The following is a 23,748-nucleotide window of genomic DNA, read 5'->3' as shown; positions in this document are numbered from 1 at the left end:
TTTAAGCAAGATTTTCTTTGGTACAGGCAGGCAGTCTTTATTTCCAGTCAAGGGAAGCAAATTATAGAAGAGCTAAAGTGCGGGTGTCACTGTCTACAAATTAAAGCCCGAAAAAAAAGATGGCCTGAAGTAAATGATAGAATTAGACTGGTCCGGATTCCTGCTAAAGGGACAATTTTTCCCTCTTTCTTAAGTAGAATTCTTTTGTCGTTGAGAGTTCATACCACTTAAAAACTTTATCTTTTTGTAACCCTATTCACAACTATTCAGTTCGTAAACCTCGTCTTAAATTTATTTGAACTTTAGAATGTTAGCTTATCTCTAACTGCTGTAATTTAGACCTTTTCTATAATATTCCCTAAACAGACTAACCCATCGGCAAATACAATATATGACAAATAATTACAATTTACAGAACTTAAAATACAAACATAAAGCCCTAAAATCTTATTTAATCCTCCAGGAAGTTGTGTTTGAGAACCTAGTACTAAGAATCCCTTTTCATAATGGGCCTATCAAAATTTTCAAAAATTATTTCGAAATCAATGTAATAATTTTGAAAACATCGCTCAAGTCTGAATTTCAGCCATTTGTACCCAATTAAAATAGTATTATTCACGAAAGACATTAAGATTCACCACAACAAGCAATTTTTCGCCATGCTAAAAACAAATCCACGATTCAAGAATAAATTCACATCCTCAAACAGAACATTTAAAACAGAATTAAAAAATGGCCAGGTAAAAAGTCCACAGAACCAAAAACCAAAATCCACTTTTTTGATTATAAAATTCAGCCCATCCTGTAAAAATTCATCACTTCATAAATTTTGACGGAAAATATGAATTATAATCGCGCAATATGATAACAACAACCTGTTCTACACTCCTCTCTCGTATGAAATCTATGTATATAAATGGTCTCATTAAAACAGCCTTATGATCTGTTCAAACGAAGTTGACTTCAGAGCTTGACAGGCTGAAACAATTTGTAATTGACAACTGACACAAATTTTGGAGGGCTCAGTGACTATGTGAACCTAGTGCCCAGCAAATCACTTCATGTATTCACTGTTGAAAAGAATTGAAACAACGTACGTTACCTTATCTGTCATAGTCTAGAGTATTTATCAATTTTATTCAATATTTAGATTTCGTCTTATAAATTAAGTTTATAGCTGTTTTATCAGATGACCAAGTTAACCGGCTGAAGAGGCAATCATACGAGCCCTATGACAACTCAAACCAGCGTTTTTCAACCACTGTGCTGCGGCACCTTGGGAAATTCTCCAATTCTCCAACTTCACCTAATTGGTTTAAAAACAGGCCCAGGTTTTACAATGAGCGAATAAAAACATTTTATTCGATTATAGAATACTCATTCTTTGTGTTTATTTGATTCCTATTCAAAACACTTCGACGATAATGACTTTCAGGGGCAGATCCAGAACAAACTTGAAGGAGGGGCAGTTGGTAGTTGGGGCGCTGAAAAATTTTCAAAAATTGACGACGAGAGTACGCTGTATACAACAATTTCAGATCCATTTTCGGAATAAACAACATGACTTTAAGTAATTCTTGAAGCAAATTAACCTATCGGTCTCAGAAACTTTTTCACCTGATTCTCATTCTTCAAAAGGGGCGCACAATTTCCAAAAAAGGGGCGAACAATTTCCAAAAAAGGGGCGCCAGACTTGATTCAACTCGTCGAGGGAGGGGCAGCTGCCCCTAGTTGCCCCTCCCCCTAAATCCGCCACTGATGACTTTAAATTGTTAATATTGGCGACAGAGTTTCATTTTTTAACATTTTCTGTTGGTGGAGTGTCTTGTGATCTTTCAATGAAAAATGAGCCAAGGATCCAAGAGGTTAGCAAACACTGATTTAAACCATAGTGAAGAATCAAAGGTATCTAAAATTACATCAAGAGCAAACATAGCAGATGATTGGTAAAAATCGATTCCCTTCCTTACTTCCATTTTGACTCACATCGAGCAAATCATGAAATTACGTTCGCATGGCCGACGACCGCAGAAAACCATCGAAGGCAAAGGAAATTAAGCTGCCATACCAGGGCCACGCCTTGCCTTTTGGTTCTTGAGGTTTGTAAGAAGTGACACATTGGGCAGTAGACAGCATGGATGATTTCTACGGTGTAGTTTCAGCCATCTGTCAATCATTAATTGGCCAATCAGTGAGTGTGATACCTCTCACACAATTATTCATTGGCCAATAATTGATCGAAAGATAGCTTGAGACATTTATCGGTTCCCAGAACGCTTACCTTACAAATTTGAATTTCGAATTGGATAAATGGTCGTATCCAGGAATCGGTATTTGATCTAGAATAAACAAAGTAACGTTTGCTGTTCTTTGTGACGTAACAACATATAATTCGACATTAAGTTGCAATCAGACAACCTCAATAAACAACATAAGTTAACATAATCAGTGGCGTAACGGAGATATCTGAAGCCCTAAGGAAAGACTGAGACGGGGCCCTTATTTATGGATGCTCACGGTCTGCATAAAAGTCCAGCCCCACGCTGTAGAGCATGCAAACACAATAGCAAGATTATAAAATTGACTTTTTGTCGTTAACTAGGAGTAGCTCAGCTATTTAAATAGTTAAAGTTTTTGAAAATAAGGTTTATTTGAGCGTAAATATAATCAAGGAAAGTCTTTAAAAATGAATATATAAATAACTTTGGGCCCATTTATGTCGGAGGTCCTTAGTTAACGTAGTAGGGTGCCCTAAACTGTGTTACGCCACCGATGAATGCAGACAAGCAGAGGCTCGATTTGCCAAAAAGATAAGAACAGCATAAGAACATGTCAAGCCTCAGATGAAAAATAAGAAGAAAAAACAACGAGATTTTGAAAATGTTCTCTCGTGTTCAAAATACAGAATAGATTTTATCAGCTGATAAATGTTGCTACTGAAAATGCCACGCAAACATTTATTTAGTGGTATCAGAATCAGTATAATCTAGTTTTAGAAAAATCAATGTTGAAATTAGAACAACGTTAACAACATCCACGCCTTGAATAATCATCCGAAAAATAAGAACATCGAGGCTCGCCAAAAATTATCTTGCTTTTATAAAAACAGAGTTTACCCCCCCTTTAACGTAACAATTTATTTACTTCTTGTAGCGAAAAAATATCTGACGCAGCCATGGGTCACACTTCAATTTTTTTGGACATTCATTGCAGTGAAATGCTATTTTAAAACTACCGATGTACGAACAGAGCAAATCTTTGCGGTTAATGAAGCTTTGAAGAAAATACCCAGACGATAAACACACCCTTTTGCTGAAATATTAGTTTGAGGAAGTTCTGCGTCACAATCAAACATCATAGGAAGTTTTATTTATCTGTGAAACATCCCCATATAGTTTCCATTTATCTTAAGGCAAATCCTCAAATAAAAATGCTAAAACGGTCTTATTTAAAGCTAGTGATAACAAAACCCCTTCTTATAAGTCATTATCTTCTTTCAAAATGTGTCGCTTTTTCGTTACCTCAGATCAGTGTTTAGTCACTTTTGCAGTACCATGTCCTGTGTTACCATACATGGAATATTTTTTTGTCATTACCTGATTTTATCCATTAAACGCCCTCTCTCTAACAAAAACCCCCCTCAAATTAACACCCTTATAAAACAAAACTCGTATAATAAACGCCAAACCTCACATAAACACTTTTATTACAATTCTTTGAAATATTGCAAAAAAGAGCAATCTCGTGCTTTTTTATCACTTTTATAAGCAATGTTGAAAAAATCATAAAATCATTTCCAGGTTGAGCATTGCCCTTGTAAACTAATGTCTCAAAGGATAATTACAATGTTTTAAAAAGGGCATCCATTTCAAATATCAGATTCCATCGTAGAGGAGAATTTAGCAACTGAAATGGATTCAGGAAAAGAGGAGGGTGATTTTTTAACAATCAATTAGATTTTGTATTTTCAGATTTAGCGTTGATTGGTTTGAAAAAAATGATTTATTCTGCAGCTTTCAATAAATACCCCTCTCTAATAAACGCCTCTATCTATTAGTCGCCCCATCCAAAGCCAAAAGTTCTAAACACTGCCCCGGTGCTTAATAGATTAAATGGTTCTTTTTAACATGCACAGCTGAGTATGCGTAACTAAAACGGGTTTAGCCTCATTCAAAGACCAGTCTTGCATGGATGGTGCTTTTTCGTAGCAAAATAAGCACTACGAACAAGGATATGACTCTCAATTTCGCGGTTCTCGTTATGGTTTGCGTATCTGCAACCCAAATGTACCATCAATAAAAAGAGACATTGGCAGACTGGTGCTAGAAGAGGGCATAATGCCCCCTAGAACAATGCGAGATACCCTTAATGATTTCTCATTATTTGGTATTCAAGAATGCCATATGCAATCCTTAAGGCATTGATCAATCGGGCACAGAGTGTTGAATAGTAACCTTCATATCGAGGAGCTTCGGAGTGATTTTTTTCGGTATTTGCAGAAGATTTCACAACCTGTTCTTATAAACACGAGTAATGACCGATGCTCAATAGCTGCTTGTGCCATAAGAAATTATTACTGTTTTCAGGCAAGCTTAACGAAAAACACTTGCAAAGAATCGAAAAACACAGGTTAGAAAAACAGATTCAAGGAAGCAGTTTTTCTCAGGCAACAGTCAAAGTCAGATATTTAATCAGGATGTTAGAGATGTTAGAGATCAGAAATTCGATCAGAAACTAGACTATGATTCTAAAAATTAAAATGTTTAATAAATAATTCACTCATCTGAAGTCGACTTAAAAAATATCCGCTTACCTTGTCAAATATTCTTGTAACTTGCTGATCGCTTTGACTAAAGACGAGCTTATATTTTTGTCTGTAAACGGAAAAAGAGAGGATTTTTCTTCACTATGTAAGAGAGATGAGGGAAACCCCATTTCGATTCTAAATTTCTTACAATTCACACGCTTGATAGAGGCAGTTCGAATCTTGTTTACAATATACCGGATTCATTTTGAGTCGACGTGAATCCGATACCAAACGAATCCGGTATAGTGTGAACAAAGCTTCGAGTCATAGTGTGCGCTGAGTCATAGTTCCCTCTTAATTGACAACAGCAATTAGTTGATAAAAGTCAACCAAGAGTTGGGAACTTGGAACATCAAAATAAAAAATATTAACAGGTGCAGAACTGGGTTTTAACAAACCAAAGAATTAATTCTTATAAAAACGAGAAATGCTCAAGACTTCTTCTGTTGAAGTAATTAGAGGCGAAAGAGTTTAATAAGCAGTGTTTTTTGCTATTTTAGTTCGTTTTGGCACTTCAATTTAAAAACTCATCTGCAGTTTTATGTGAAATGCTGGTCGAAGAATCGAAACTGAAAAATTGGTATGACTATGTATATTTTCTTTTTATGTAAGCAACTAATTCATAGACTTTCGACTTAAGAATTTAGGCATGAGAGACGAAAGTAAACCGCATAAGAAAACTTAGGTTTTTACCACTGTTTTCACAACGACACTGTCTACTATGGTGAAGAAATCATTCAAGAAAGGATAATACTCTCATATCAACAGAAGCTGTGAATAAATCACGACAGTGCCTTTCTACAATGCGAAGAAATCGACCCTATGCCTCTCTATCAGATTTCAAAGAAATGGGGACTCGGTAATAGAAACAACGGTCACTCACTAGTTTGAAATACCAAGTAAACAAAACTACGTTATCTGGAATCCTCTAACATATGCAAACACACAGCAATAAAGTGTCCTCTAAAGGTTAAATGAAACATGTCCCATCAGTCAACAGGTCTCGTTTTAAGCTCTGCAGTGTGTGTAAGAATTTGCATGTTATATAAGGACATTTTTACCATATTTGGTAGAACGATAGTTGAATATTTTGGCAATGCGAAACCGTCCTTATAATCGTGAGTAAGGATTGTAACCTGAAGAATTGAAGTGAACACGAGTATCGCGAAACTGAATTAATATGTATATCGTTCGTTGCAATTGTTATCGCAAGGGGCCTAGTATCTGGAGAAATATACAGCCCTCTATTATCGAACTACAGAACCTTTACATTAGCTGCGCTTTTTTCTCAGATACGAGCCTACCAGCCTAGAGTACGAAGGGGATCACCTTAATTCCCGCCATGCCGACTGGGATAGGTAACAATACCCTATTGTATAATCCAACCAATGGGAATTAAGGTGACCACAGAAATTCGTCGGAACATAGTGCCTATATATAAGGCCTTGAATGCAATCAAAGGAGAATCATACTGCTTTTTGACAAATTTTATTGCTTTAATGAGATACAGATTCATTGCTTCTAGGCAAAAACGTCTTACTTCTCTGACAGCGACTGTATCAGTAATGCATCGATCAACAAAATGTTCATATTATTTACTCATGAAAGAATATTAAGAGATTTCTTACCCAAATCAGCCTCAGTTGAAGAAATACTTTCGTTGGTCTGGGAAATTTTGTTATTTAGTTCCTCTATCGACAGGTTCAGTGTTTTCTTTTCAGACTCAATAAGGCGTAGCTGCTCTTGAAGTTCTTGTCCCTCTTTTAAAACTTTATCTCTTTCTTCAATTATACTCTTCGCCGCTTTGAAATTACGCGCTAAAATACGAAGATAAATTACTGGAAATGCCCAAAAATGACAAAAGGTATAGCCAATTTTACTTGAAGACTTCGCTGAAAGTGTAAAACTGATTAAATGTGTCTAGGACTGTAAATTGATTAAAACTACTACATTGCCGACGGTCAAAACTTTCTAAAACTTTGATGGTAAACTATGAGTTAACAGATATCAACAATGAGTTAACAGAATCAAGACTTAGTTGATGCTAGAATGATAAAAATACGCTAGGTTTGGGTTGAAACAGCTACATACGTAAAAGAAAAGGTCTAAAAGTTCAGGAATTTTGTCACATTCTAGAAGATCGGAGATAACAGGAAAAATCCTTCTCAAACTTCCTGCTCAAATTTGAACGGCGCTTCAACCATTCACACACATTCTAACACGGAATAGTTCTGGAACTTTCTAGCAGGCATGGCAGGCTTTGTGCAAGACTGCCATTCCAAAGATGATATCCATTCGAAAATAATTTGGAATATCAAATATTACAAGTACCTGATGCAGCAATTTGTTTTTTCTTTTCTAACTCTTCCACGCGAGCCTCGATATCATCAAGCCTCTTTTTCATCCTTGCAATTTGTGCACCGCAATCAATATCCTTAAAGAAATACCAGTTAATATGAGACACACACTTACAATAAGACTTAAAATGTTGTCGACTGTCAAAACTGTTATTAACAACAAACAAATCTACAAAAACCAAACCTTGTACTTGGCTGTGCTTAGTTCTTCTGAAAGCTTGCTCAATTTATCAATCATACTACAAAAAGAAATTATATTAAAAATAAAATCTCTTATATGCATGTAACGTAATAAAAGACATAATTTAAACTGTAAGCTAGAATTTTTAATAGTATACAATATCAAACAACACTAACTGCTATGAAATAATGCAACTTAACACAGCATAACATTAACATGACAAAACATTAACATGACAAGACATGAGATGACATGACATGACATGACATGACATGACATGACATGACATGACATGACATGACATGACATGACATGACATGAAATGACATGACATGACATGACATGAGATGAGATGAGATGACATGACATGACATGACATGACATGACATGACATGAGATGAGATGACATGACATGACATGACATGACATGACATGACAGAACATGACATGAAATGACATGACATGACATGACATGAGATGAGATGAGATGACATGAAATGACATGACATGACATGACATGAGATGAGATGACATGACATGACAGAACATAACATAGCATAGCATAGCATAGCATAGCATAGCATAGCATAGCATGACATGACATGACAGAACATAACATAACATAGCATAGCATAGCATAGCATAGCATAGCATAGCATAGCATAGCATAGCATAGCATAGCATAGCATAGCATAGCTTAGCATAACATAACATAACATAACATAACATAAAATAACATAACATAACATAATGAAACACAATGAAACATAACATAATGTTAGATAATAATGATTCAAACCTTTGATGCTCTTCACTTGGGGAAAAGCAAATAAGATCTAAGTCAATGACATCCTTCAAATGTATGACATTTTCTTCCAACTCTAACTTTAGTTGCTTCAATGACGCTATTTTTGTCGATAAGGTTCCAATATTATCTTTGCAGCTGCAAAATATATAAAATAATGAGATTACTCCTCAGTCCAGGCTAAACCACAGCATTTAGAAACTGTACTGTAAGTGCTTTGAATTACGGAGCATAGCTTTTAGCCTTGAGACCTTGACTTATACAGCGGCATTAAAAGCAGAGTTACCTTGAAAAGGCATTGAAAACTTTCGACGATGGAGTTTGTCAACACCAAGGTAATCATTCAACCAAATAGGCAAAATATTTAAACAAAATTTCAAAGTGACGGCAATGTTTTGGGAAGATATGCGTCTGGTTTAGTCTTATAGCAAACCAGGATATTGTGGCGTTTCGAATACTTTTGAAAAGAATGCTCCCATCCCATCATATGATTGTAAGTGAAACTTAACACTTAAAATCGATTATTCAAACTCAAAACTGTTGTTTTTACTGCATAGTTGCCAACTAAAAATTGCCGTTAAAAAATGCAAACCCTCCTAGGCAATGTCAATTTTTTCAGACAGAGATGTGAACAAAATAATTTTGTTTCCAAATTTTGAAACATTGAACCTGATAGTAGGGGCAATAAAATGTCACTGGCAAAACATATTTGAAAAGTGTTATAACAACAGGAAGATCTTGAAAAGTCTCTGCTTAATGCAAAGGCTTGGACTGCGATGTACGCGACAGCGGTCAAGGGGCTTCTAGCGAGGGCTGGGCAAAAACGCCTTCATCTTGTTAGCGACAATTTCTGAAGAGATGCGCAGTCTTGTTCAGCCTTAAAAATATTCCACATAATATTTCTTATAAGTTTCAAGAATATCCTACTTGTAAGACTGTTATATTGTAAATTGCTTCTTTAGTCGTTAAATAATTTAATCAATCAAAAAGCTTTGCGTTTAACAAACTTCAAAAAAGCGCTAGGACTAAACAAAGCAAGAAAGTAAAACACATGTAGCTGAAGTATACTTTTCGTCCGGCATTCCACAGTTTGTGCTCTGAATGTTGCATGAACACTATATTTCAGTTACCCAAGCTTTTGTTCCGCCATTTCGTGCCATTTAGAAATAATTTAATTACCGTCTCTCAAAATTTTCCTCTTTCTCTTGCCTCTCTTTCAAATCATTGCTCTCCTTTTCAAGCATTTCCTACAAAGAACAAGTAAAGTTTCTAGATGGTTTCAAATCACATAAACTGGAATTTGAGATCGGGGGCAAGGGTGTAGCACCGGGAAGGATAAGGGGGCTAAGGAGAGCTACGCCCCCTTGTTAATTTGAAAAGTAGTGGATATTGAACATCATTTTGCGTGGGAGCCAACTTAATATTTTCATAGCACAAGAATTGTGGTAAGGGGGTCGTGTCAAAGTAAAAAAAGAACAGGTTTCAGGGAAACTGAGACCTGAAAAAACCACAGTTTTTAGATGGTTTTAATCAAACGAAATGAAAGCAAAAGAAAAAAATTAAATGGAAGCTACCAAACTACATTTTAAGGGGGTAATTCAATAAATTTTACTTTTGTCAGATTCCAGCTTTAGACGTTATAGCCCAAACATAGACAAAGCAGTAAGCATTTGTAGCACAGAGAATAACATGGTGTGCTTTTTCAGAAAATCTCCCACATGTACGACAAAAGCAGCTTAGTTTTTGCCAAAGTCATACCTTTGGTTTAAATTCTGGCTTTTTTTACAGAGAGTTCTCTATTAACAGCCCTAAATAGAAAGCATAATATTGAGTAAAATGACCAACCAGTTTCGAATTGTTTTCTACTTCTTTAGCTATTATTTCTTTTTCTTCTTTTTCCAGCCTTTCCATTTGTGGTAGAAAATCTTTCGTCATTTCTTGAATAGCAAGATTTACCGTGTCAATATCCAAATTGAATAAATCTTCTTTCTTTCGCAAGACCTCTAATCTTACCTCCAGTTCTCGAATTTCATTCTAATGGAAACAAAATAGATAACAAAAAATTGCTGTTTTCCATCAGTTCAAATCTGCAATATACAATAACAGATGATCTTGAAAAGAATCGCAGGGAAGGTTATCAAGGATAAAATTAACAGACATAAATATAGAATTGATAAGAACAAAAAACTAACAAACAAACAAAGTTTTGAATTACACCTGAAATGAAGAAACAGGAACATCGAAAAGAAGCGATTTTCAATCAAAACAGAACTTTGGTCGTTATAAAAAGAGTGACATGAAAATGCATAAAGATTAGCAGTATTTGTAAAAGGTAAAAGAAATTGTGATATATGAACACGTAATGGCAATGAGTGATTAAACTAACGTAAGTAATAATATATGGGAGAACAAACAAAGTGCAAAAGAAGAAAATACAAAAAATTGAACTTGAGAGTTCGGCAAAATTTTAATCATAAACTTTTAGGCATGAATTTTGAATATTTTCACAATTATCTAGATGCCCCAAACTGCTTGGTTTTTTTTAAAGCGGTTGGCATCTAAGAAAACTATCAAGAGTTGATAAGATCCTTTGTGTTGTACCTTTGGCATATTACAAGGTCTTTTGATGATGCCAAGATGATCAATATTTACAAACAAACAAATTTATCAAATCTCATTACTTACTCGTATAACATCTCTTTCCTGTGTTAATCTAACTTTTTCCTCTTGCTTTTCTTTAGTTCTGTCCATAATTTCCTTATCAAGTTTCACTTTGCCTTTACAAAGGTGCTCTTTATCCAATGCAATGTGTCCCATTTCTCGATCAAGCTTAGTTTTCTCCTCGCTTAGCAACAGTTTAGCTTTGTAGAGGCTATTGTCATTCTTAGTTATCTTCTCATTTAAACTTTTTCTTTCTGTTGATATTATTTCTTCGAATTCACGTTCTAGAGTATCGCATTCCTGTAAATTAGTCTTTATGGTCAAGTTAGATTGCTCGAAAAGTTCGGATACCTAGAAAAGATTAATAAGTTAATATCATTTAAAGCAGCTGAAAATTGTAACATCACAAAGCAAAAAGCGTTGCATGAATTGTGGAAGACCGAAGCTCGATAATTTATAGATAAAGAGCCTTTGTATTTGTAGCTTGCTCGCAAGTAAATTATATTCGAGAAATATAAGCAAAATTAATGCTCCAATTCCCAAAGTAAAATTTCTTTGAATACCCGGTAGAAGCAAGAATTCAAAAATGAAGAATACAAGCACGAGATAGCTTGTGCACGTAAGAAATGTCTAAGGCAAAAAAATGTTTCCATGCCTTAAAAAATACTTGTGGTGAATTAGGCTGTATCAACTGGTCGTTAAAGGGTGAGTATCCATCTTTGGGGGCGACAATCACAGTAAAAGTCGCGGTACAACAAATAAATGTTTCTTTAGTTCTATTATAGGAGACGAACATTCTAGTGAATCTCAAAATGCCAATAAAGACTGAACTTCAATATTATGTACAATGCCTGCAAACAGTACACAAAAAGTCCAGAAATCTTCGTGGTGTTTTCATTTGCGTTGGCTAAATTTGCCCTTGAACACTGTTAACAGTGTACCAAGATTTTTGGCAGGCATTGCAGCTTTGAGAAAAAAAGAAGTTTCTAGACACATAAAATCAACAGCATTAAAAAAAACAAACCCGTCGCTCTACAATCGGATGCCTGTATTTGAAATTGTTCAAGTCGTTCTGCTTTTCCTCCAGTTGATGGTTGATACTTTCGGCTGAAGAAAAATCATCTTGCTTTATTGCCAACTGTTGCTGATCTTGTAGTTGTGCTATTTGGGACACTAAATAATTTTTTGAAAACGTCGTTTCCTTTAGATCGCATAACAGTCCAATGTGTGATTTCCGCAAACTATTCAACTGCTCCCTGCCGAATAAAGATGTTAAATACATAATTATTTTATCAAACGGCAGCTTCAAATGATAAAATTACATAAAAGCCAGGCTTGAAAGAATACCCGTAACTTAATATTGACTCTGCAAGTAACAAAAGGATACAATAAGAGGTAATAAGGGACAAAAAAGGGATACTAAGAGAAAACTAGAAACTTCAATAGATAAAAGAGACAGCAAAAGATACCAAGAGACAAAAAGGACACTAAAAGACAATAAGGGACAGTATATAGGAACGCTGATTGGCGAAGTTCCTATATTTAATTTTGGTTTTGTTGTTGCGAATGCTGTCGTTTTTATGTCTGATTTAACGTGCAGAAAACACGGAGCCAGCAAGAGACGATATTGCGTGACCGTTGCGTCTTGATAAATTTACTGACTGAATTAAATACATGGCGTATACAAAAAAAAAACGAGGGGACGCTACAAATGTGTTGTTTATTACGTTACGTGGATACGAAGACAATGGGAAGTGTTAATGACAGAGACACAATGGAGGACATGATTACGTTTAGACAATGGTCACTACAAGTATAAGTTAACAAAAGATAGCAAAAAATAACGAGAGACAAAAAGGACAATAAAAGACATAAAAGAGACAGTATGAGTTAACAAGAGATATGAAGAGATAACAAGAGACAAAAAAAGACACTAAAAGACAATAAGAGACAGTATAAGTTAACAAAAGATAGCAAAAAATAACGAGAGACAAAAAGGACACTAGAAGACATCAAGAGACAGTATGAGTTAACAAGAGATATGAAGAGATAACAAGAGACAAAAAAGATACTAAAAGACAATAAGCGACAGTATAAGTTAACAAGAGACAGCAAAAGATTACGAGAGACAAAAAGGACACTAAAATACATTAAGAGACTGTATGAGTTAACAAGAGATATTAAGAGGTAACAAGAGACAAAAAAGGACACTAAAAGACAAAAAAGGGACACTATGAGACAAAAAGAGACAAATAGCTATAGACAATAAGAGACAATAAGAGACAATAAGAGGCAATAAGCGACAACAAGAGACAGAGACTCCAGTTGATTGCGTTGAGCTTGATCTAATACAGGTAGACTTGAAACAATATACCTTAAAAGCTGTTCTCTTGATTCCAACGTTTGCAAGTACAGTTCTGTTTTTTCTTCCTCGTCAAGTGTTAGCTGATACGATGAATATGATTTATCAAAAATATCACCAAGTTCTTTCAATCTTTCTACTCTTACACAAATTTCTTCTTTATTCAGAAGAGTTTTCTCAATAGCATCACCAATTTTCATAATTTCTTTTGCTACTTCTGAACAAGAAAATTGTCCTTGATCCAGATGCGTTTCGATTTCTATTGTTTTATTATTCAGTTTCCCATTGCAAAGGGTTTCTTCGTTGCCAGTGGCAGTTGTACGGTCAACAACATCAGGCTTTGTGTCTTCGTAAGCCACATTAGGTACTTCATGTAGAGAGCTATCGACATCAGGCATGCTTTCTTCATTTATTTCTAGTACATTTGACTCAGTTGGTTGATTCATATTATCTATTTGTTCATTGCCAACCAGTTCCTTGCGCTCGACAGCATCAACCATTTTGCTTGCTTCGCCGTCTCCCGCTAAGTCATCTCTGGCTCCAGCAACGTTAGAACCATCGTCTCTAGTTATATCTTCTGCTTTCTTGTTACCTCTAACACCGTCGTCGTCCGATAAAACAGTAAACGCACTGCTATCGTAACTGCTTGTTGACTCTTTGCGATGCATAAACGTTTCCTCTCTATTTTCAATATCGTTGTCATTTTCTTTGCTTTCGTCTATTTTCATTACATCGCTTTCAACCGAACCTTAAAAGAAAAGTACCAAATTTATCAGTTCCGTAAATGTCCTAGATCAATATGGAATTACTCTAAGAATAGACTTAAATCTTACAAATATTCCTGGCTAAGAAATGAATCCATACTCTTTACAGCATTTTTATACCTTCTTGCACTTTGTGATAAAAGTATTTTGTAGATAAAAGTAGAAAAGTATTTCTTCACATCTGTGCCAGTTGAACAATTTATCGGATATATTTGGGATTGTTCGAACTCTCAGGTCATTGAAAATGTCAGTCAAAGACGAAATTAGAGTTTTGTCGAATTTTGTTAACGGTATTTTGTCAATATTGCTTCCTATGTAACTTTGACTTAGAAGTGTCGATCCATTCTCGCAATGGCTTGGTCCTACTTAAAGTCAAAGCATTCCCAATAAATTGGCTTGGTCGCTTTCTAATCGCTAAGTTTTGAGCAGTCATTGAGTCCTACTATTCCAAAAACAAACTTTAACAGCTTTCTATCAGGACAAGAAATTTGCATTGTCATTTGGACCTTCGCGTATTGTACATCGTGGATTTTCATCAGCGAACAATAAGGGACATATCCACAAACAGACATCTCCAGACAGCGGATGAATAGTTTTGTCCAAAGATTTTTCAATTAACAAATAACAAACAAACAAAGGAAAATCTGTCCACAACAAAGACTTTGTTTGGAGGTTTCAATGTACTAGAATTCTACGTAAATTGCTAATGATAATGGCTGATGATGATTGCTGATGATTGCAATGGCTGATGATAATGGCGTGGCAATAACTACGACAATCTCGAGAATCAGCTTAAAACCTGTCCCAGATATACTTCCATTTATACCATGTCTGAGATGCTCAGAACTAGTACCATGCATATTGTCTCTAGAAGATCAGAGACCATGGAGGGGGGAGCAGAGGAGGGGTGGCTTAACTAACACTCCTGTTCGGTGAGATAAATATTGCTATTAAGAATCCATTTACCTTCGGATCTTGTTTCTGATGCAGATGTAGTTGATGATGATCTTGTTTTCTGTATTCTAAAATGCAAAACAAATCCAATCAACATTTATTGAAGCTTATAACATTATCACATGGCCTAAACAGACTCAAAAGGTTTTTTAAATGAGGATCTACACAGAGATTGCAGTTTTAAACGTGTATCTGTCAACACATACAGAATTAAGATGAGTTTCCAATGATAAAATAACAATAGTCAGAAACATTTTATTCAATCGATTCGATTTATAGACAAATTACACATTTATCACTTTGGACAATTTTAAAGTGGCGAAACGCACATGTCACTTGATGCTGTTTCCATCGTTTTGCCATAGCCAGGTTGCACCGCTTTTTTCTTTTTCTTTCTTGGCGTAACTTCCACCCTTTTCTTTTCCGTGGATGCTGTCTTGGCAGCAGCACTAGCTATAAACCAAAATTGAAAAAAACCTTTTTAGGCCTGCTATTGAAAAAGAATTTAAACTTAGCAATAAATAATGGTAATGCTGTTCCGTTTCGAACCCGATTGAAGCATGGACAAAAGTTTGTTTTGCACTCGTTCGTTCGCTCTTCTTGCGAGAAAACACAATTGTAAAACAGTCGAAAGGTTGTTTTATCGGGCCGAAGCCCAAGGAAAGCCACTAAATTTTCAACGTGAATTTAGTGCCGAAGCATACCGAGTAAAGTAGAAGTTAGTCCCGATGCACACAAAGTAAAGGGAATCTAGTGCCGATGCACGAAGTATATTTTGATTGCGAAAGGATTTTGAGTGCCGATGCACAAAGTATAATTTGAAATTTGATGGAACTGAAAGCGCCCTTGTTTAGCCGCTACCTGTGCTACCTGAATTTATTGGAGAAATTTAAACTATGTTGATTTATCGTAAAGAGGTTTACGTTATCTAAGACAGAACTGACAACGCCCTTGTTTAGCCGCTGGCTGCACTACGTGATAAATTAAAGAAAAGGACTCGTTGATTATTGGACGAAAGAGAGATTTGGAATTATTGTAATTTTCTTGTATCGCTTATAAATATTTTTTTGTTGGTATACATTCAAGAATTGTGTTATTTCGAAAAATCTTTGTTGTGTGATCCTACATATTTACGGACAGTTTATCGATTCATCACGGGTCTCTGGAAAGAGCATAAAGTAAATTTGTCAGATTTTTCAAATGGTTCATCCACTTTTAACACATGCAAAAAAGCCAAGCAGGCGCTTTATTGTAATTTTCCGCAGGCACATAGCTAATGGGTCATTCCTTTTCAAAATGAAACAGGTTGCTAACCCAGCATCCTAAGAATCAATTACTTCTTTGTATAAATGTTGCCTAACAAAAAACTAAGACAAGCTGAAGATTTCAGCTTAATATCGCTATCTGTTCTAAAAATAGAACAACATGAAATTTAGCCGATTTCAGCACATTTTCTTCCATTGGCCTTTTTGATTTTTCCAATCATCCAACAATGTATGATTAGACCAATGAAGGAAAAATGAAATTTAAACGAAAAATACATCTGACAGATAAATCAACTGAGTAAATTTTGTATACCTGCCCAAAAATGACAAATAATGAAACAACATCATCAATGGTAAAAATTCAGTTTTCTCAATTGACAACATAATATATATTTAAGAGCAGCATTGCTAAAAATACCTGATATAAAAGAGAACTGTGATTTTCCAGGGCCTTCTTCTGATAATTTTTCATCTGGCTGTGTTTCATTTCGCTCTATAAATCCAAGAAATTGTATTTAATTAAATTTGTATTTGATTAGAATATTTTAGCAATCTTACGGCGCAATGAAAAGATTCACCAAGAATGTTGACCGCCATCCTCAAGTCACTGATCTTTAAAAGGCACAAGGAAAAAACATGTTTCCTTCATTATTATGCGGACCTCATTTTTTTATAAAAGATTGACTAAAAGAACAGCAACTGCCACTGAGGTTTTCCTAAATAGTAGATGGGGGAAAGGATAAAACAACATGTTCCTTCCGAGATAAGAAACAAAACTACCCCTCAAAGAGAACAGCCCCCTCTATCTTGTGGTCTAGAAACACTGTTAAAACAAGTGATTTTGCCATCGGACAACATCTTTTAGATAATCAAGATTGTGCCAAAGCCTATAATGTCGACATGTTTCAGATAATTGCCAGATTCCGGTCGTCTTTCCATCTAGCAGTTTTGGAATTAATCTACATACAAACAAAATAGCTGCTATTGTGTATACAGAAGGAGTTCGTTTTCTCTCTTGTACTCCAGTGGTCATTTTTCTTTAGGCAGGGGGGCACTGGTTGGACAACTATGCTGGTCTTGAGGTTCATTTTTCTGATTGGCCTATTTCCATCCACCATTGGGTGTATATATTTTATCGTGTTCTTTCAGACCCTTATTCTGACGTTTTATGCTCTGAGGAGTGTCAGACGAAAAAGCTTTTAACCTAAATTATAATGCCAATATGCTTTTAGCCTAAATTTTTCAATTACTGGGAGACAGTAACACGGCATGATTCTTATTCTTGGAAAGCTCAAAGTATAAAAAATGATAGAAAGTTACCTAATAATGTTGAAAACTGTGACACCTCCCCAGCATTATGTGTGGGAAGGTCAGTTTCTCTATGTAAGGCCTGATTGTCTGCAATAAATATTACATCATAAGAGCATATAAGCAAGAAATCATTTCATTCCTAAATATTTATTGGAAAGGTTTTATATTTTAAGAATAACATTTTAGATATTCCATAGACTTACATATTATGAGATATTCTATGAGATGAATCAAAATTCTGATACATTTCATAAAATAAAAATTTCTGTTCAAAAAAGTTTAAAAATAAGCAAAACTTTGGCTCACAGAAAAATCTTCTGTTGTCAGTTTCTGAGTAAAGCCAATATAGATAGAATGCTGAAGAATTTCATTAAATTTAGTTGCTAAATTAAAAGTCAGAGGTTGAGCTAATGCAGTCCATATACCTCCATCAAGAAATGAAAAACTTGTTTTCGTTGGTTCTTTGACTGTTGCCTCTATGTAACAAGAGAAAAAATTATTTGTATTTAGAAAAATTATTTTGGACCAAGCACCTTTGGCTACTTAAAATACATGTTTAGCAAAAAAAACCCAATTTTTCATAACTGTAAAGAACCTAGAATGTTATCTTACTGCTGCTCTTCTTTGATTGTACTTGGCTCAATATTTTTAGGCTCAATTTACACATATAAGTATTAGTGTGTAGAAAGAATAGTTTTAAGTTGTAACTCTTGAGTGTCATGCTTAATGTTATAGTGACTTAATGTTAATGTTATATTAATTTTTCTGTCCACAAGAGCAGGCTTTAAAATGCTTTCTAAATACCAATATCATACACAGAACATCAGTGGTTTTTAAGTTGAATCTTCTATTGATAAAAACTTTGCAAATTTTTTAATACTTTGTTAAAGATATTTTGGCACTGACTCAATAAGGACTGGTTAAATTTCTTAGCTTCAAAATCTTTAATGAATGTTTATTCGGGTTATGGCATTAGTCTGAATATTTTCAAACAGCCATATTTCAAGTAGGGTATTGTAAATCATAATCTGATATGGATAATGACATTTTGCATTCAACATAATGAGATTGTTAGCATGCTTCAAGGTATATATCTATTTCAAAGTAAAAACAAGCACAATTATGTAATTGTTCCTTTTTCTTTAAAACCTTAGCTTAAACTATACTGCTATACTGATATTAAAACCTTGGCTTAAAATATACTGATAACACTTTCCTTTCCCCTTATCTATTCTTGGCTACAACTATGCAGGTATCTCTTTGATCCTTGAAGTTTTCTAACCTGATGCTCCAGCATCAGGCCCGTCACTAGATATTGTGCTCAAGGGGGGTTTCCACGTCATATTTGCTGACAAAGTGGGTGAACCATCTTGTGAGTTTGCAAATTTGGCGACAATTTACCCAAAGATGGCAAAAAACTCTTCGTTTTTACAATGGAATTATTTTTCAAGGGAGGGTGTCACACCCCACACACCCCCAATAGTGACAGGCCTGACTAGCATGCATCCCAGCTCATAAAACCGTTCCCAAAAAATATTTTGCATGCAAGACAAAGAAGCAAATGGAAATCATCCTTTATAAATCATTCAGTGTATATCAAGTGTAGGATTCATCATCACCTGTGATAAAATTGAAACTGCTTTTGGTATCTTGAGGTTGATCTGAAGTGACTTGACTGTCTGTTTCTTCAGCTGGTAAAATCTTTGGAGGCTCCCAGCCCTTTTTTGAGTCCTAAAAATGACATAACTTTTATCATTTTATCATAGTAACATGAAATTTGCTAATCTATATATTGACAGATTTAAGATCTAGCAAGATATTTGAGCCATCAATTATATATTATAAACATAACAACTAACGTTATAAAACTGAAGATATAAAATTTTCTAAACTGCTTCTAAGAAGCTAAGCCAATTGGTGGTGGGGAAAAGCTTCTTCTATATGTTGCATGAATGAAGCACCAGACGAAGAAGTGGCAATTCATCAGAAAACATCTTCAATTATGGCAATGTGCATAAACTTGTGGAAGAGAAGAAAGGTGTGTTCTCATCTTTCCTCTATCATCAAGCTTTTTGTCTTCTCAGCTAACTGAAAGCTTTCCATTAGAGAACTAAGGACAGACATTTTGCAAACCATTGCCTCATGATCAAACACCTTGCAAGGGTTCTTGATGCTTGAAAAAACTAGATGCAGGAATTGTCTTTCCATAACCATTCTCAGTGCCCTGCAAAGTATTCAAAGCTCCTTTGGGAAGCCATGTATATTACGAGAACTCCATTCAGATGCTAACTGTCTTCTTTGTCTTTTCATGATCCTCTTTAAGTGCTTAGTTGTTGCTTTTCTACAAAAAATGATCCAACCCTGGTTGACATGCTCTCCATAAAAACTGCAAATTTGTCAACTGAATCTTGTGTTAGCTCTGTTCAATGCTTGCTCAATAAAGGCAGCAGCTCTTTTGAAGGAACTCCAATTTCACCACTTTGAAATCACTAAGGGTAACATATTGACATATTGTTTCATAAACCCCCTTCATATTTGCTTTGAGTGTGAGCAGTTATTAGAGCTCTATAGCTGCTGAAGATCTTGATGTCACTGTTCCCAATGCCCTGAATCCAAGCCTGCTCTTCACACTCAAGGTGTCCGTAACTTCTAGCAAACATCAGAAAGAATCTATTAATCTCTTTGTCAGAAGCTTGAGAAAATTTTGAGGCATCTCAACGTCCTTGTGAGCCCTAAAAGGTTCATACATATATAGGTTCAAACATATATATATGTATGAACCTTAAACCTGTATAAATATTATAAAAAAATAGCATAAATAAATAATTAAAAACACATGGATCGGCACGGCACGGCACAACTTATAAAACAGCATTTACAATATCCACTAATTTTCAAATTAACAAGGGGGCGTAGCTTCCCTTGGTCCCCTGATCCTTCCCAGTTCTACACCCTTGTCCCTGACCTCAAATTTCAGTTTTTGTGATTTAAAATAATGATATTGATTCTACATCCTTTTCACCACCAATGGTTGTTTATATGTCATACGCTGCCCAAACGCAGGCAGCTGGAGCTCCTATCATACCATATGCTCTTGAAGTCAGTGTCTCTGGAAGAGTCTGTCCCAATCTAGTTCTTGATACAATCGTTTCATGATTACACTGATCCATTTTTGCAAAGAGCACGAAACATATTACAGATTGGTGGGGGGCTAAACATGCTAAAAACCCAACCAAGAGCAAGCTGATTTATTTTATGGTTTCAGGTACATCTTGGAAATCAATAGAGGGTAATAGCACCCATAGCCCTGCCTTCACTCCCGCAGTCCCTGTTAATTATCGTAGTTATCTAGAGCTTTCTATTAATCAATTGGGATACATACGAAAGAAAATATCAACAATGACTAACAACAACAAGGGTAACATCCGCTTTTCAAATTCTCAAAGACCAAGACAAGCTATAAAACAGGCTATCAAATCACACACCTTATCTTTATCTGAAGGATTTCTAAATCTACTGAAAAATGACATCTCTCTCAATGCTTTTCTCTCCAAAAATTAAAACGAAATGTTTCATACAACCATTTTTCGCAACAACAACAATCACAGTCTCGGTTTCGCTGCTGCGGAGGAAATAGTCTCTTTCAGGTAACATACGTCAGCAACACGAGAACAAAAGGAATCATTTAGAAATTTCAACTTCAAAACTTCCTTTTGGCCAAACACGGGTTTCTGCTGGTTGACAAAATCTCTATAGACAAAACGAAGAATACATAATCAATTATCAAAATGGTAAGTTATTCATTTAGAATTACAGTTGCAAAGAGAATTATCTGCTTCAGTGGAAACGGTAACTCGATGTTTTTAGATAGAATTTGTGTCGTCAACCTTCGTAAACGAATGGCCTAAATCGTTTAGTCCCAACGGGTGAAATATTTTCCTCAACGTATTGTTGGTGGCTCGTTTTACTGAGTATATTTGACCAAAAGATTGATTTCAAATTTTCGCCACAGGGGCTATGCAATTTTACAACATACTTTTGTTCTCGATGAATTCTTTTTATTTTCTTTTAAGCAAATCTTATAACTTTAAGCTATGACCGAATTAAGTAATTTATTTAGAAGGAACTTTCATCTGAGCATCAATGTAGCACATTGTTTAAGAAAGTGTATTAATGAATGTAGAAATAGAAATATACTAGAGATTTTTCAGATAACAGTTTTTTGGGATTTTTGTGGCTGCATGCAAAATGCAATAATCCCCTTTAGTTTATTTTCCAATTCAGTTTTATATCTAGAATATTTACAATGTTGTGAGAAAAAGACTTCAAATCACCACTTAGACCTCTTTTAATAAATTGAGGCTGTAAAAATTATATTATTTTTCATTGAAATTTCCACCTACAGGTAGCTTTTATAATAATCCTTTTCTCAGTATAAATAGGGATATGTATGCAACAGACTACTGAGAATTGGCACGATTATGTATTTTATGATGTAACTCTGAATGACAACTTTGTAATGTTTGAATTGCCACCCAGCTAAATGTTGGCAGTTTTAAACCATCATTTCAGATTTATCCAAAAATATCAAGTAATTGAAACAGAAATGATATCACCTTAAAATAGAATTTAAAGTGTGGTAATTTAATTTATTTCTTACAGGTTCAGTCATCATCAGCAACATCTGTTGGCTCAGGTGGGCGATCCCCCAAAGCAGGTGGTGGTGCCCCCAAATCAGGATCAACAGTTAGAAATAGGTACCCTTTTATCGACCATTTTGTGAATAACAGCAGTATGTTAAATCAGCATATTTGGGAATGAAAAGTTTTTTATACTGAATCTTCATCTTGAATTTTGAGTAATTAGATTTAATGAGAGCTCACTCAGCAACATGTTATTTTCTAACGGCTTTTGAAATCTGCAATGTTATAACCTCTATCTTACATCATAAGGAGACTTTTCTTTACACAGATAACAATGTTAGGTTTCCTTTATATGTATACTACACATAAAATGACAGCAAATATGTTCAAGCTTTATTCTTCAATTACTTGTCATATAAACAATAGCTTGTTTAAATATGAAGGAACATACTATGAAGGAAAATAGCTGTCAGAGACTTATGACACCATTGTTGATAACAAATTATACTATTTCAGGAAGGGGACCAGTGCAGCCCCTGCAAGGAGGACAACTGGTAGTTCACCACAAAACATGTGGAGGTTTTATACAGAGGATTCCCCTGGAATAAAAGTGTAAGTAATTTGTATCATCTTTGTACCACATTTGTACTTGTGATAGGGACCTTTATGTCTTGATATAACAGTGCTATAACAGCTTTTGCATTGAAATATTTGTGTCAGCATATTTGTATCCATTTTTTAAAATACTTGCTTAAAACAATTTAAACTCATACTTTTTCAAACTTTACCATCAAATGTTTATGTTGTTATTAGCAAAATAAGAACCAAAAGTTTGACACTGAAGTTGTCATGAAAGGTTTTTCTCCTACAAAAAATTTGTTTTCAAACTCCCTTTGAAAATACTTGAAGTTTTTAATTATCTTGTTTATTTTTTCAGTGGCCCAGTTCCTGTATTGGTCATGAGTTTGCTGTTCATCGCTTTTGTCTTCATGCTTCACATCTGGGGAAAATACACAAGGGGTTGAAGATTTTTCATAAACTAGTTTATAAAAATTATATGTTGTGGTCCTCTGTAAATTATATATTAAAAATTCAAATAGGAAATGGTTTTTTTTTCACTGAGATCTGAGCCATGAATTACATCAGTTCCATGCTATGTTGTGATTCCCTTTTTGAAAAACTGTTGCAAACATAGACTGACAGCATTGGCAGATGACAGGTTTGTCATGGACATTTCAAATCAATATTGAAAACTAAGGTTCTTGAACCGAATGTACACATCATTTTCAAAAATGGATTTTTTTTAAGAGGTAGTTGTCTGCTGAAGTGGAGACATCTCAAAATTCAAAAATATATCTAAAGAGCAATATATCTAATAGGTCAAACAATCAAGTTATTGTGAAGGTTTTTCCTTTCTTTTTTAGGATAAGACATCTATTTGTCCTCTTAAAGAGTCATAATTGAAAGACAACTTTGTCAGAAACCTGAATAGAATAAGTCTGTAGATTTTAGCTTTAGAAATCCCTGCCTAGCCCAATATCACCAGCAACAGAATACAACAACAAGTGATAAAGAATTTATTTTAGGCATGCATATTTCGATCACATATATACATGAAGTATAAGTTTCAGTGTCATG

The 23,748-nt window shown here is 34.9% G+C and overlaps 2 protein-coding genes across 2 annotated transcripts in view; one reads left to right on the top strand and one right to left on the bottom strand.

The window, feature by feature from the left end:
* The window catches only part of LOC135681555 (uncharacterized), a 43,431-nt gene extending 22,339 nt beyond the window's left edge, over positions 1–21,092 (bottom strand). Inside the window, exons 1-18 of the mRNA XM_065196093.2 lie at positions 20,953–21,092; positions 19,087–19,198; positions 17,893–17,943; positions 17,477–17,554; positions 16,575–16,649; positions 15,221–15,344; positions 14,904–14,959; positions 13,186–13,921; positions 11,836–12,067; positions 10,836–11,162; positions 9,996–10,184; positions 9,330–9,397; positions 8,145–8,288; positions 7,349–7,403; positions 7,139–7,241; positions 6,436–6,624; positions 4,814–4,874; positions 2,282–2,339 (exon numbers count right to left, since the gene is read on the bottom strand). Of these exons, the coding sequence (XP_065052165.2) occupies positions 2,282–2,339; positions 4,814–4,874; positions 6,436–6,624; positions 7,139–7,241; positions 7,349–7,403; positions 8,145–8,288; positions 9,330–9,397; positions 9,996–10,184; positions 10,836–11,162; positions 11,836–12,067; positions 13,186–13,921; positions 14,904–14,959; positions 15,221–15,344; positions 16,575–16,649; positions 17,477–17,554; positions 17,893–17,943; positions 19,087–19,198; positions 20,953–20,997 (2,703 nt within the window). The 5' untranslated portion in view covers positions 20,998–21,092. The remainder of the gene's footprint in view (positions 1–2,281; positions 2,340–4,813; positions 4,875–6,435; positions 6,625–7,138; positions 7,242–7,348; positions 7,404–8,144; positions 8,289–9,329; positions 9,398–9,995; positions 10,185–10,835; positions 11,163–11,835; positions 12,068–13,185; positions 13,922–14,903; positions 14,960–15,220; positions 15,345–16,574; positions 16,650–17,476; positions 17,555–17,892; positions 17,944–19,086; positions 19,199–20,952) is intronic.
* Positions 21,093–21,111: 19 nt separating this feature from the next.
* On the top strand, positions 21,112–23,214 carry LOC135681558 (protein transport protein Sec61 subunit beta). The gene is made up of 4 exons (XM_065196097.2): positions 21,112–21,258; positions 22,130–22,224; positions 22,627–22,722; positions 23,048–23,214. Exons 1-4 carry the CDS (start codon positions 21,256–21,258, stop codon positions 23,133–23,135), a joined length of 282 nt encoding a protein of 93 aa, XP_065052169.1. The 5' UTR covers positions 21,112–21,255; the 3' UTR covers positions 23,136–23,214.
* The last annotated feature ends 534 nt before the right edge of the window (positions 23,215–23,748 follow it).

This window comes from Rhopilema esculentum, chromosome 12 (assembly GCF_057945365.1).
Source record: "Rhopilema esculentum isolate cy_ngs chromosome 12, ASM5794536v1, whole genome shotgun sequence".
Classification (NCBI taxonomy): Eukaryota; Metazoa; Cnidaria; class Scyphozoa; order Rhizostomeae; family Rhizostomatidae; genus Rhopilema; species Rhopilema esculentum.
This window is presented reverse-complemented; position numbering and strand designations above follow the sequence as displayed.